This window comes from Plectropomus leopardus, chromosome 14 (assembly GCF_026936395.1).
Source record: "Plectropomus leopardus strain MGB_pleo_1.0 chromosome 14, ASM2693639v1, whole genome shotgun sequence".
Taxonomy (NCBI): Eukaryota; Metazoa; Chordata; class Actinopteri; order Perciformes; family Serranidae; genus Plectropomus; species Plectropomus leopardus.
Window position 1 is genome coordinate 16,552,353 of NC_142189.1, and position 15,475 is coordinate 16,567,827.

The 15,475-nt window shown below is 42.9% G+C and overlaps 1 protein-coding gene across 1 annotated transcript; it reads left to right on the forward strand.

The window, feature by feature from the left end:
- Nucleotides 1-1,277: 1,277 nt before the first annotated feature.
- Nucleotides 1,278-4,191, forward strand: sox11a (SRY-box transcription factor 11a). The gene has a single exon (XM_042501394.2). It carries the CDS (start codon nt 1,442-1,444, stop codon nt 2,537-2,539), a length of 1,098 nt encoding a protein of 365 aa, XP_042357328.1. The 5' UTR covers nt 1,278-1,441; the 3' UTR covers nt 2,540-4,191.
- Nucleotides 4,192-15,475: the final 11,284 nt, after the last annotated feature.

Here is a 15,475-nt window from a genome sequence, read left to right on the forward strand (position 1 = left end):
TGCCCCTTTTTCTCTTTCTTTTCTCCCTGCTATCCTCTCTCTGCCTTTCCAGCCGCTTCTCTCTCTGTATCAGTAGAGACACTTCTTAAGCCCCAGCTGGGGAAAATACGGTGTCTTGGTGGGGGGAGGGTTTCAAAAGGGTAAGTGATTGCCCTCTAGGGGACGAAGCAGAGAGAAAAAAGCAGGATGCCTTATCGCCCCAGCCTCCAATAGCGCTGCTGGCTACCACCCAGAGCCAGGGGGAGGAAGGAGGGTGGAGGGGGTTGCAGGAGACGCCAGCTATAGATGCTGCACTGCCTCTTGACACAGCAAACTCAGCAGGGAGCCTTCTATCCATGCCTGGCTGTATGGGGCTGCACTGCCAAATGTTGCCATCTGAATGAGTGTTATTGCTTTGCTTGCATGCTTTAGACTGTGCTACATGAGCATTAATCCAGATGGATAAGAAATCATAGCATGTGTTTCTGCTTTGGGATCCTGGGTTTTTATTGTTGCTTTTTATAGGGATCTGTTATTACAATTATATACACTGATATAAATTCTTATCAGTACGGGGCTATGTGATGCTGCAGATGTGTTTTGGGTGCTCAAACACCACAAACAAGATCTCTAGAGCAGAGTGTGCTACTGACCTATTTCCTTCATTCAAATGCAGACATGGAAACTAACAGGGGGAAAAAAAGCGAAAAAAGCAAAAGAAAAAAATGTGATATCACTTTTCCACTTTGAGAAATCTCTGAAATACACGAGGTTGTACTAAAAGTCAATGATCGAGTCTTCCTCTAAAGCCATTACCAGCTGCTGTGATGCATCCTTCTACAGCAGGCAGCGACGCATCCACGCGCCTGCAACAGTGTCCAAGCGCCACCTTCAGTATCCAACCTGAGGGAGGAAAAAAGCAAATAATCGCATAGCCTGAATCTTTTCCTCCAGACACATCTGTAAAGAGTGGCTGTCTGTCTGGAGAATAACCTCTTCTTTGACACATTTTCTCTCTTTAGTTTTAAAATAAGGGACCTCATGTGCGCTTTGGAGCGTGGATGCGCGTCTCAGGAGCGCAGAGTGCTAACTGTGTGTTTAATATGCCTGTCTCGCCCGGCGTGTTGCCCCAGACACTGTGTACCACAAATCCCCACCTCCACTCCAATGAGAGCTCGGGAGGGAGGAATAAAAAGGGTTAAGGGGAGTCTTGGATGGAGTCTGCGGGGCGGAGTGGAAGGGACCTGATTGGATGGTTGCGCGTGACGCAGGGGACATGAAAAAGCTGATAACTAGTTAAGAAGGCAGTTTGTAACTCTGGAAAAAGAGTGCAGAGCTTGAGACTTACGCAGTGGACGTGGACGCAAAACACAAGAGCCGAGGCGTCTTGGGGCACAGAGAGGAGGGCTGATAGACACTGTGCGTCCGGACACAAAGTGACTTGTTGGAAAAACGGAGGACAATGGTGCAGCACACAGACAACAGCGAGACGGACGGGAGCATGTCCAGGGAGGCTACGGATTCTGAGGAGAGTGAATTTATGGCATGCAGCCCCGTGCCGATAAACCCGGACTGGTGCAAGACGGCCACCGGTCACATCAAGAGACCCATGAATGCCTTTATGGTGTGGTCCAAAATCGAGAGGAGAAAGATCATGGAGCAGTCACCGGACATGCACAACGCGGAGATTTCAAAGCGCCTGGGGAAGAGGTGGAAGATGCTCAAGGACAGCGAAAAGATCCCGTTCATCCGAGAAGCCGAGAGGCTGCGGCTAAAACACATGGCCGACTACCCCGACTACAAGTACAGACCGAAGAAAAAACCAAAGCTCGACAGTTCAAAATCATCAGCACCGTCTCCGGAGAAGTGCGCTAAAATTGCAAAGACTCCCAGCAAGAAGTGTTCAAAGATAAAGACTAAGAGCGCATCCAAGTCCTCGCACGGTTACAACGAGGACTGTGTGTTTCCCAGCTTAAAAGTTACAAAGACTGTGAAAAGTGAGCTCACCGACGAGGACGACGACGACGAGTACGAAGAGGACTACCGGATGGGGATTAAGGCGGCGGGGGACGAGGAGCGCCTGAGGCCGTACAATGTAGCCAAAGTTCCCGCGAGCCCAACTTTGAGCTCCTCGGCCGAGTCCGAGGGCACGAGCATGTACGAAGAAGTGCGGAGCAACAACAGACTGTTTTACAATATCAAAAACATTACCAAGCAGAGCACATTGCACGCTGCTTCTGTCTCACCAGCATCCTCCAGGTCGGTCTCCACATCCTCCTCCTCCTCCAGCAGCAGCAGCTCCTCTTCCGGCGAGGACGCGGACGATTTGCTGTTTGACTTTAGTTTAAATTTCGCCCCCAGCGCTCCAGGCTCGGAGCTGGGCAACCCCAATTCAGGAAACCTCTCCCTGTCTCTTGTGGATAAGGACCTGGACTCGTTCAGTGAGGGCAGCCTGGGCTCTCACTTTGAATTCCCAGACTATTGCACGCCAGAACTCAGTGAGATGATTGCCGGGGACTGGCTGGAGGCGAACTTTTCCGACCTGGTCTTCACATACTGAGAATTGAGAAAAAAAGTTCCTCTAGTAATAACAGAGAAGGGAGAAAGTAAATTATATATGTGTCCTGGTCAAGTTGTCCCTAGCCCTGCCTCCTGTGGGTTTTCTGAAGGGTCCTCGTGGAGGGAGGTGGAGGACCAGGAGGTGAGGTTTGAGGAATGAGATGCTTATGAAGCTGGTAGCAAAAAAAAAAAAAAAGTCTGCAGACGTTTTTTTTCTGGCAGCATGACAGGGTTTTATGGATTTTTTCCCCCCAAGTAGGTCTGCATTTACTTTTCAGCTTAAACGGACCACAAAAGGGAAAAATAACGTGAACTTCTATGCATCTTATCCTCTTAAAAACATTAAAAAACTGCAGGGAGCTGATACGGACTGTGGACTGACTCAAAGCAAATCTGTGAACTGACAATTGTTCAGGATGTTACTTTACAACGGTTTATGTAATTTCTAAATGCCGCAAATGTTTGTTTCTTTTGTAACTGATTCAGTTTACCTCCTGGTTTTGGTAAATTAAGCAGCCTAAACCTCTGCAGAATACAGGTGTGGAGGAAAACATTTTGATACATAACAGACCTCATCTTTTTAAAAGAAAAGTAAGATATTTTCAGGCATATTTTTGTACAGTTAAAAGGGAATGTTCTTACTGTGCTTTCAGTGAGTTTCAGGCACTTCTTCCCTTTATCATTTGTTTTTAGCATGCAAGGGAGTCCTGGTTTTAAGGATTAAGTTAAATTAAAACTTGCATCAAAAATGCCTTGTGATTTCAAACTAGGTTTTGTACAGTTGTAGAGCAGATTTGTTGAGTATTTGTAGACGATACAATGGCATCATGGGGAACACATACCTCAGAGCTGGAACTAGTTTCAAGATTGTATATGTACTGTAATATAGTAAAGTTAGGAGTTTATGTATATCATACTCGTGATATGTGGATGGGTCCCAATCGCAGGTGTGAAACTGGATTTTGGTATTTTTTATGGCACATACTGTTTTTCCCCCCTCTCATTTTTTTGTGCAATATATACTCTTAAGATTCAGACCATCAACAATTGTAGCAAGTGATGGAAAAACAGACTTGTGCACTGTCAACATCATTTCATGTTATGATGCTGAAGCCTGTCCGGGCAGAAAAATAAACAAATCAGCTGGAACTGATACAAAACAATATAATATGGCCTCATGGTGTGATGCATACTATATCAACACAATTTGAATGTAATTTGACACATAACAGGCATATCTGACACAAAATCTGAATCTGAAAAATTAGGGAAAGTACGAGTTCTGCAGAAGGGCATAGTCTGATACAAGTACGTGGTGGTCTGGCATTAGTTTAACAAGCAAGCAAAAAAGAACATTCCATAGTCCTGTTTCATGAAATGAAACTTTATTTTAAAACTGAAGACTGCCTTCTTTTTTTAAAACATTAACCATAAACCTGTATTTTTTATTTCTTGCACTTAAAAAAAAGCAGATATTGTTTATTTTTATGTGGGTCTTACATATGAAGTCTGTTTGATAAAAAGGTTTTGGAATATGACCTAATTATATGCCAAGACGTTTTGTTGGAAGTTCTAGGCAGTAGTTACTTCACATTCCAAGTGTGAATCTGTCTTTGACTCATCTTTTAATAAATAAGTACCTACCACCTTCGACTGTCCTTTCAGTTTGTGAATATATGTACACAGATGTGTTATTTGTTGCGTTTGCAAAAAAAAAAGGATGTGATAACAGAATGATGCCTATTTTGTATGTAGGCGGATACTCTGAAATGGATGGGCTCAAACTAACATGTGAATTCACATTTAATAAAAAGGAAAAAAAAGGAAACTTTTAAACTGCAGTGTCGGGGTGCTTTACTGTCGCTTTCTTTCACAACACCTCCCCCCTTTTAAAACGGACACTGCGGCTTTAAGAAATTGAATTGCCCGCTGGCTTGCACGGAGCGACGTGATTGGTGGTTCTCGGTGGTCCCCTTGGAGACGGAGCTGGAAACAGGAGCCGCTCTGCACAGTGTGTGGGAGCTCTCAGTCTGTCTGGCTTCCATTCAGAAAAGTAGCACTCTGCTGCCCGGCACAGAACGGCATGAGAGCTGTGCGAACAGAGGGCTGAAAAAATGTCTTAATGGGACATATGCTCACTCTGGGATAAACAATGGCACTTTTTCCAGACAGATACTGTTTAATCTCTGAAAAAAATGCTCAGAGTCTAACTCAAATGTGAAACTCTAAAGGTCTGTCTTGAAGTCCACTAATCCTTCATGTCAGTAGTGAAATGTGTTTTGGGAACAGGGGTAGTAGGTCAGTAGGAACAGCAGAGAAGGCGTAATATGGTTCTTCGTCAGTTCTTGAGTACAACAGCTTCTCTCTTTTATCGCTCAGTGCCTCATTTCCACCAGGGAGTTCGGATAAATAAAAGTAAATAGCTGGTAGGACACAGAACGAGCAGGGATGCGGCACTGGATGATAAGAGAACCCCTGAAGTAATAAAAAGACAAACATAAACACTAGTGGGTGAAATATTCTGTGAAAACAGAATGTATAGTGCACCTTGCATACATTAATTTAACCGTGATACAATGTTATTGTGCAGAGCTGATTATGTTATGACTCAGTCTGAGTCACAAGGATCTTGTCATCTGTAGCTACTGTATGCAAGCTCTCTCATATAAAGGTTGTTTATTAGAAGCGATGAGCAATAGTGTAATGCGTCTCAACCATATATGATGTCATGTAAAATGCAATTAGCATAACAAACCATTAATTTAAAGCGATAACATCTTCACAGTGTCGCCAGAGGACCGCAGATGGAGCCTTTTGTCTCCTCCGTGGGGCCCCGTTCAGAGAGACCCACCTTTAACAGATCACATATAAAGAACCAGAGGCCTCGGCCACTGAGAGATTTGTGTTCATTACAGCAATAGAATCTAATGATGAATATTTGCCATGCATGGCTGCACAGGTACTAGCCCCCACATTAAGTCAGTTTGCAAATCTGTAATAAAACATTTATCTAGCTATTACTTTACCTGACCTATTGGTCAAAGTTGCTAATGGGTTCCAGGGCTATTCCCAATAGAATCTCAACATTGATTTTGTGTTCCTCTGAAATATCTGCTCAGGGCTAATGCCACCGGTACACGTTGAAATGAAATTAGTGACCCGTTGAAATTTCCTTCTATTTCCTCCTTAAATAAATAAATGGAAATCTAGAATGCTCCGGAGACGCTGAGTGAGATACCGTCCTCCCCAGGATCCAGCGGAGGGGGGATATTGTGGCGACAAAAGAAAGTAATTTCCAATCCCTTGAGCGTTTAAATCATTCATATAACCTAGGATGTCACAGTCAAATGCTGCGTGTGACACCTTTACAAAGACCCTGAAGGCTGGAGGTTGATCTCCCAGTTGCAAGTTGCTTAAATTGGACATCTAAAATATGTCAATGCTATCTCAGTGCACAGAGATTAAATTCCTTTGTGACCGGTCTCTGTCTAAGTCCACTGATGTTAAATCCAGTAATAATGCAACCAGTTATGTTTTTTCACCGCACTGACTCTCACCCAGTGAGCTCAGTTGCATTACATCACTGCTTAGCTTATGCTGCTGCGCAGTACGATTCCATGTTGTGTCATCGTTGATCCACATGTGCTCCTCTTCTCCCAGTGGGAGGCTGTCTAATATTGCTATGGGAATACAGATATATGCTTCTCCATGCTGGAGGTTTCATAACAACAATAACAGCACCTCTCGCCTAAATTTAAACCTGTTTACTGTCTGTTAATTGACAAGCGGGCGCGATTTATGGTATCTGCTCCAGAATCTGCTGTCTGACATCGGGACGGCGTTGACACCCCTTGTGTCCGAGCAAAGCCCCTCTCCTGCTCTGTTACACAAGCATGTCATGCTGTTAGGCACCGCTAGTGCTTTACAGCTCCTGCAAGCAGTGTGACAGTATTGAAATGACACACCAGCAGTAGGTCCTGTGTGCAACAGTGAGTCCTGCGCTGTGATCCAAACAGATATTTGGACCATAGATATCAATTATTATCTAGTGAATCCAGGTGAGAAAACATTATTTTTTTTTACAGGATGCCTGTTTATTATGAAATTTTCAATATAATGACCTTATAAGTGCTTATTCCTAATGCTGTTCACTAGCTGATAGTCAGGGAGAATTTGAATGGAAAATTGCCTGCCTGAGCAACAGTCCGGTCCCTGTGTCCTCTACTCCAGTCTTGGCCTGGGGCGACTCCTGCTGCTGTTGATGGCTATCCATTTGCTCTGCCCTCCCAGTGTATGGGAGGGAGGCAGAGAGGGAGCATCGGCCCCATCTGCTGCACTGATATTTACTATCCCTTCACATTTGTGAGAAGGAGGGGGTGGCAAAGACCCAATTCCCTCATGGTGTTTTAGCACTCTTGCACATACACACATGTGCACACACATTTGAAGGGAGTGAATGAGAGAGAGAGATAAGAGGCGAATGGATAGAGTGGAAAAAGTGCTGTACGTATGAACCAGAGTTAAACTCAGATTTAACTTGATGTGGCTCGGATACAAAACAGGCGGTGTAACAGATAATAAGTGTGTAGCTGGGAGCAAGTAACCCGCATGGTCTGCTGCTGCCTAATTTTCCATTCACAACTTCATTGCAGTTTTTCATTATTTAGCAAAGGCAATGAGACATTGAAAAGAAGTTTTTTTTCGGGGGGAAGCTGCTGTTCTGAAAGCAGACACAGCAGGTTGTCGAGAGCAGTTTAAGCTTGCGGTGCTATTGTCTCTTTGACACAGAAACAAACAGTTCAATCACTCCTCCAAGAATATGTTCTGACACGTGGTAAGATCTCATTGGGAGAAGGTCACTTTTTAGGTTGTGGGGAGCTGCTGGAGGTCGCGCATCCGTCATGTGAATTATCTGTTGAGAGGGCAGGAACCCGGTCGCACACCTGCTTCTCTTTTCAAACCCAATTCTGGAGTTTTCTATTAATCGAATTGATCAAATGGAGTGTCCTGGGTGACATTTTACAGATTCGGGTGTTCAATATGAGCTGTGCGTGCCACTCAATGTGAGAGAGAAAATGCATTGAGCCTTTTGGGTTTCAAAAATGCCACAATAATAGTCTTAGTTTAATTAGAGCTGACTTGCAATGACATATTTGTTTAGAGAGCAAACCCCCAAGTTGGTTGGCCTGATGGAGGTCAGTTAAGGATTTACATAACCTTGTTTGGAATTAAGTGTGACTGTATGCTTGATATTTATTTTAGAGCTTTACAGCAGCTGCGGGAGCCCATTGCACTTTCCAATAAGAAAAAAAGGGCATAAGCCCTCTATGTCAGGGTCACGATGGGTCATAATGTATGCAGCAAAATCACATTTTAATCCACATTAGCGCATAAGCGAGTGTGTTTTTATCAAGTTACATTCATTTGGTTTAGTTTTTATAGCTTTATATAATCCAGGAGTCCATATGTGTTTATATGTGCTTGTTGACCAGATAATGTTGTTGCCCTCTAATCAAATGGAGTGTATTATAGTGTATTATTAGAGCTCACTGCTCTCTTATTGCGTGTGTGGATCTGCTGAGGAGATTGTGTTTGGCTTTTTGCCCAGATGCATGGATTTAAGACCACAGTGTAACCCCCCTCCCCCGTTTTTGGTGTGAGTGTGTGCATGTGGCTGTTTGTTTGTGAGGTTTTTTTTGGTTTGTTTTTTGTTCCTTGTCATGCGAAATGCAGAAACTTAGCTGGTACTGGAGCATGGACCGGTCTTGAAGCAAGTTCTCAACCAAGGATATCAAGGTTTTATCCCATTCATAGGAATCTGGGACTGTGGGGATCCTCTTCCAGATAATTTTGAGCATCAAAGACTAACAACTCTGACTCATCAAGCCAATGGTCGACCGTCGGTCAGTGTTGGGCCGTCGGTGAGCTTCTGCTTCTGTCACCCTCGTCACGAACTGAAGTGTGGGATGTAAACAAAGAACCAAAGTCAAGAGAGAGTAAGCTTGATCGGTCTTTGGGTTTCTCTTTTTGAATGATGATCACTGCCGCCTGCTGGTATGGAGAGTTATATCCCTTGCCGTGAGTGCAGAAGAATATGTGTGCAGACTGGCCTTCAGTTGAAGTCCTCTTGTGAATTCATGTGCAACTTTTTGGCTGAGACACAGGCAACATGAGGGGATGTGAGGCAAAGTCAGGGACATGAAGTGACGTAAGGCGACATGAGGCGACATGAGGCAACACGAGGTGATGTGAGGCAACATGAGGCGACGTGAGGTGCCATCAGGGACGTTATATGACGTCAGAGACGTGAGGTGATGTGAGGCGACGAGTGTTAACTCAACAGTCGGCTGGATCACTACTAGTTCTTTGATGTTGGTTTGATGTGTCTGGGCCTTTAAAGTGAGTGTGCAAGATTTAGGGGGATTTATTTGGCATCGAGTGGTGAGAGTTGCAGATTGCAATCAACTTCTCCTGGTTAGAATTCTGTCAGTGTTCTATGTTCAGGTTTTCATCAGGAACCAAATTATCAGCAGAGGTCTTTTACTCTCCAAAACAAACAGACCAGGTGATTTAAACCGGTAAAACACAAAATAAATCAGTTTTATGGTACAAATCAGTGTTTTTCCAAAGCTGTTTCGCTGTTAGATACTTCACAGAGCTCAGCACCTGCATAAACAAACAGGCTGTGTGCTCACCTATTTTCTCAGATAACTTAATGTGGACACAACTTATTTTGGATCCAGACTTTCTAAAGGTTTTTACAGGGAGATGAATTATCTTCCTCTCAAAGCAAACAGGCCAGGTGATTTAAACGGGTAAAAACACTAAATAAGGAAGTTTCAAGTTTTAAAACATTTTTTCCAAAGCTATGGTCACAGAGATCCTTCTAACAGCGGTGGCCAACACAAAACCGTGAATGGCATGGTAGAAACACAGCAATGCAACATGGTGATTTCTGCAAACAAAGACCCATTCCCTATGTACTGTATATATAAACAGCTTACTTTTAGGTGCAGAAGACACAATAATTCTTATTTTCTGGTAATTGTACACTAAAGAAAATATACTTATTCTATTCCTGCTGATATATATTCTTTTAAATACTTCACACTGGACCTTTAATTTCCTGCAATCTGGTGAGTTTTTATCCAAAAGCCTTTTCCGCAGCAATTTATGGTATGAATATCTTCAATTTGTCAAAACATGTTTTGACAACAAGTTTTTACACTTTCTAAAAATTGAGTGGGACATGTTCCCTGCATTCCCCACATTTCTACATGTATAGTTCTGGACATTGAGTATGCTTGTTCTTGATCATGGAGCACCCAGCATAGTCTTGTAGTTATACTAAAACTCAGTTAAGGGGAATCTTCTGCAAGTCTTCAATTTAATGATAGCAGCAACAGACATTCATGACCCCCTACCTACCCACCCCAGGATTAAGTCAGGCTGTAATCTAGATCCAAAACTGCAGCTCAGGGGGACTCCATGCAATTTCCCCCTAAAGCTAGAGCAGAGCCAGCAGTTGGTCATTCATATGCATCTGAAATCTAATACTCTGCTGCTGTGCCCCTCTGTGGCCCCACCTTTCCTGACTCACCAGTGAACCTCAACTCCTCCAGTGCACTCTGACCATTATACACTGTGTTTCCTCCCTCTCTCTCTCTCTCTGTCTGTCTGTCTGTCTTGCCCTCCCCCTCTCTCCCTCTATTTGCATGTTACCCAGGTTACACTGTCAGGGTACCCCCCTCACAGTTAGACTCGACGCAGGGTCTCATTTGATAGTCTTTGCTGCTTCAGTAAATAATTAGCACACTGAATCCTCTGGGGCCCTATACAGGAAGCATGGCTTGCTTACCAGGGGGGCTAAGGTTCTAATGATTGCTATCCTGCAAGGTTTTTGATAGCGGGCCCCCTGCCTCCAACTCAACACAGCCTACGTGAAAAACATAACACATAGCCCTCTCGAATTAATTATGAATGTGAATGTGGATGATGCTAGACAGACTCGATTTACATTCTCAGACTTTTGAAGCATTAGTCTGTTATAAAATGCTTTGTAAGTTTGTGCTTGCAAGGAAGCCGATGAGAGGAATATTCTTGAAAACAGATGTTTTTAAGGTGCTTTGCTGAGCTAAATGCGATTATGTTCTGCAATCAGTCAAGTTGAAATGTTGATATAAAGTTCTAGACTTTGAGACAATGAAAAATCTTGCAGCAAATTACACCAACATGCTGCGTAATGAGTTATATGTTCAGCAGATGCATAAAACATTTATTCCAAATCACAGCAGCAGCTCCATTCTCCTGAATAATCTTGTACTTCTGGTAAAGCAATCCATATTTTACCAAACCAGAAACATCAAACAGTTGCCAGTTGGATGTTTGACCTCGCTGATTAGCAAAGGAGACACTCAGACGAAGTAATGCTCTCTCAGGATTGCATCTATAAAATGACAACTCCTGCCAAAAAGTCCATTAACTGCATGTAGATTTTAATGGCTCTGTCCAACTATATATTCAGAGACAACTTCAGATGTTATTGTAAGAGATGGAGAGACTAAATGAAAATGTGCCAGCAGCTGAGTGGGACTTAAAAAAAACTTCCCTCCCCCTATGCCCTCCAGTGCATGTTGAACCCAAAAAAAGGGCAAAACGAATCATGCTGTTGAATTATTCATATGTATGCAGAATGAACAATTCATATGCATCATGCTGAATCTATATCCATTATGGAGAAATGTTATGTTCATGAAAAATACAGCACATCAGAAACTTCATCTTAAAGAGTGTCGGGGCGCGAGCAAGTAATTCTGTATTTCTGGGAGTTAAGCACAGAGTTGGCAGTTTCTATCTCCTCCCAATGGGATTCCTAGGTTGATTTTATTGTCTCCCCAGTGTTCCCATCATGACACAGACTTTGAGGCCTAAACCAGAGGAACATGTGGCCTGGTCAAGGCGACAAACAAGACAGTGTAGAGACACATATTACGTGCTACTGCCACATATGCGGCGTGCACAGCCTCTGTGGGAGGTTCTGGGTGGTTGTAGATTGTTTGTAGCCGGTGGGGACTGGAGCTATAGTGTCTGAGGAGATGTGACATGTAGCCCCACTCTTCACTGCTGATACACACAAACACTGCTCACACAGACAGACACACACACACACACACACACACACACACACACACACACACACACACACACACACACATTCGCCTTCTCTCCCTGCTTCTCTCCTGGCTGGTCAGAGTTATTCATTTCGTCGAGCACCTCAGCCGCCAGCAGAGAAATGCTGTCACTGGGTCATTACAAATACCCACGGGCGGTTGAGAATGTCCTCACAGATACAGGAGACAAACGTGGGCCTGCATGCTGCTGCCTGAGTGTGGCTGTTTGATGGTGTTCTGAATGACCTACATTTCCCTCCTTCAGATATTTCATATTGGACCTGATGAAATCACGGATCGCTAATCCGAGACCCTACAGAATGGAGTTATTTTCTCTCCCACATTATACAACTGAAACACACAGGCATACCATAGCCAAGTTCATTTCACATGTAAAACATATTTCTGATTTATTCTAAGACACTATATACCGTTTCTTGTTAAATCATATCACTTGTTAGATTATACATAGCGATTCAAGGCATCAGACTTACCGTTATGCGCTGATTTGAATGCTGTTGTGATCATGAATGCTGGTGAACCCACAAGAGGATTGTGCAGCTTTTGCTGCCACTAAATCTGCACAAATAAGACAAAAGAAAATTCGCTTCTTAAAGCACACACAAATGGTGAAATGCACCCATTTCTGCGCTGCCAAGCAAATTGCGCCTAGATTCTCCTGTGCTATATGCATGTATTTGAATTAGTTAATAAGCAAACATTTCTATGCAAATAAGTCTCATTGCAAAAACCATCCAGCTCATAAAGATCAATGCTAAAAGCCACACGCAGTTACAGTAAAATTATTGTTGTCTACTGCAAGTTGGTGGTAACTGATGCATACCCAAATACGCTTTCTCTCCTTCATGTTTAAATTCCTTACCTGAAGTTTTGAGGAATATCTCTGCGTTATCCCCACATTGGTCAGGACCTGTGGCTACCTTTCATACCTCTCACCTACTCTAGCTACAGCCATACTGTTCAAATGGCTACATCTACATATGGTATTATTTCTAGTATACTCAGATGTGTTTTCTATTAAAAAAACTGACACATGTACATGTCTTTATACATCTGGGTAAAACCTTCTGGTGCACTTTCTCTACATGTACGGTTTAAAACAGTTAAAACATGTATTTGTGATATTGTATATATATAAATATATTGTGATGAATTTTAGGGGACTTTGTTTTTTTGTTTTTTTCACCTGTAACACCATGTGACTCACTTGTGGCTGTGCAGCTTGTTCTCAGTCCATTTCCTTTTTTCTCTTTGCCATTGTTCTGCCTACTGTGTTCTTGGTGCAAAGGCAACATTCATACATTGCCACATGGATAATGTAATCAGATGTAAAACATGGCAAATTGCACCCAGCTGCAAAGTTTTTTAGGTTTGTTTGTACTGTTATATCATTAGTGCAATAACCTTTTGAATCTGACTTTAAGACAGGGCACATAACAGTTGCAAGTGATGTGCATTCATGGTGCTATAAGCGACTGCATCTGTTTGTGAATTTGCCCCTGAGTGAAAGTTTTTTTTTTTCTAGGTGTTTTATGCTGCCTGCCAGTTACCTTGGAATTCAAAGGTCGGAGTTGGGGAGGATGTCACACCTGAGTTAATCGTGTTCCAGTAAATCACATTGGAAAACCAAGATGTTGTCAGCAGTACCAGTTCTGGCCAGGTTAGTCATTACACTGCATTACACTGTATTTTGCGCATGCAAACACTCTAGCAACCTGTTTGCAGCTTAAAGTTGTTTTAATGTCACACAAATAAGACAGAAGTGCCAGAAAATGTTATACTACTACAGCTTTCACTACAGCTGCTGCGTAGGGCAGCCATCCTGGAGTTGAGGTTGATGAGGGCCTTTATGTGTCAGAAATTTGACTTCGGGATATGTTCTAGTTGAAATTTCCAGCTGGGGACTCAGACAGTGCGAATGGAGCATACCATTTAACTTGTTTAGATGTGGGTGTGTTTTGGTTGTATTATGTGCTGCCTTTGTTTCTTTAATTTTAATTAAATTGAAGATTTAAGGACAACTAATTTAATGTTCCCAATTTCATCTTAAATGTAAGCCTAAAAAATACATTTGCACATCAGTAATTACTCCTTTGTGTAGTAATGTCAACAGAAGGTCCTAGTTACACAGGGCATTTTTAGGGGCTGCATGTGTGCTGCTGATTTCACTTTCAAACACACCACATGTATGGCATATATTGACCACAGCTTCAATCTATATTTAATCATTCACACCAGACTCTTGGTCAAAATACCAGGTCACCGCTGTTCACACGAGACCCAGGCTTGCAGCTGCACTTCCGTACATGTTGAGTCTGTAAGCGGCTCACCTCTGCGGCAGGATGGTCATTCGCTATTTTTCCGGAGTGGTGAGATGAGGGACACAACTGTGATCAAAAGAGGACTCCTCATTGATTTTCAAAACCACACATTATGCTGCAAATATATATCAAAGGGAACAGCCTGCATGGCCTCTGTGATATGCTCAGCATGATTTAAACATGCTAAGGCCATGTTTAAGCCTCAAGCTAACACATTTTAACTCTGGGTAACGAGGTGTTGCTGCCTCCATGTCTGCATGTGGGAGCCACTGAGGTAAAAAAAAAAAAATGAAAAAAGGGGGGATATAAAGGGAAGAATCGAGAGTAATACAAGGAATTGTACCACTGTGATTTGATGAATTATTAAACTCCTCTTTACAGATTTCTTAATTAGAAAGGGTAATCCAGTAATTAACATGAAGACCAGCTGGCTGGTACAGTATATCATTGAAACATATAATCCCACTTCCAATATGAGCTGCAAGTTCCCCTCTCATAAAAACTCACTAATAATCCCATTAGGTCTTACTACAGAAACTATACTCATCTTTTAAGCGCCAGCCTCAACCGTGTAATTGCCGTGCATTTAAAGCAATTTGGTCAGTGGTGACAGAAACCTGCTTACTGCTGAAAAGTTAATGACACTGAAAGCCAATACTGTACCCCGACCACTTAGTCCCTACTGTTTGACAGAATTTGTCATTACACAGTTCCTTACTCAAAAACTGGATTTTACATTTCCCACATTTGCTCTTAACTCTACCGAGGCAAGTGTGCAATGAAAAGAAAAGCCGTCTATGTCAGATCTGGCAGACATGGATTATTACGCTTCAAGAGCCAAAACGTGGATTGCGTGGACTTGTTGTCCATAAAGGTAATACTACAGAGGAGTCGACAGCGAGTGGCAACAAAGATGTGTTCAAATAGTGTTTAAAGAGAGATACAAGGCATCAAAGTGATTGAATGGTCGCAATATCAGATTTAGTTGTTTTTGTCCAATTTCAATCAGGCAGCCGGCTTGTTCCTGTCATGACAGAGTCCCCTAGCACATTGGAATTGCGTGACTGATATCTCATACACTAGATTTCTCACTTCAGTGCACCCTAGAATCCAACCTGCCCAACCCTTACCACCCACACACACACTTTGACACCCCCAACCCCCCACCTCATCCATCCAAACTAAACCACCTTTATGGCCATATTTCTGTAAAGTCCACTGCCTTGATTTGCTTTGGCATTCCTGTCCTTATTCATCCAGTGGGGCTGTGAGCTGGAATAATTAGGAGAACGCCATAAGGCCCCTGCCTCCTGACAAGTGATCAACAAACAATGATTTATGAGGCCATCTTGTATCAGGGGATGACCATTGATTTAAACACACAAAGAAAACACACACATGTATGGACACACACACATGCACAGA

Coding starts and splice junctions, on each gene's coding strand:
- sox11a (XM_042501394.2), top strand. CDS start 1,442: ATGGTGCAGCACACAGACAACAGCGAGACGGACGGGAGCATGTCCAGG.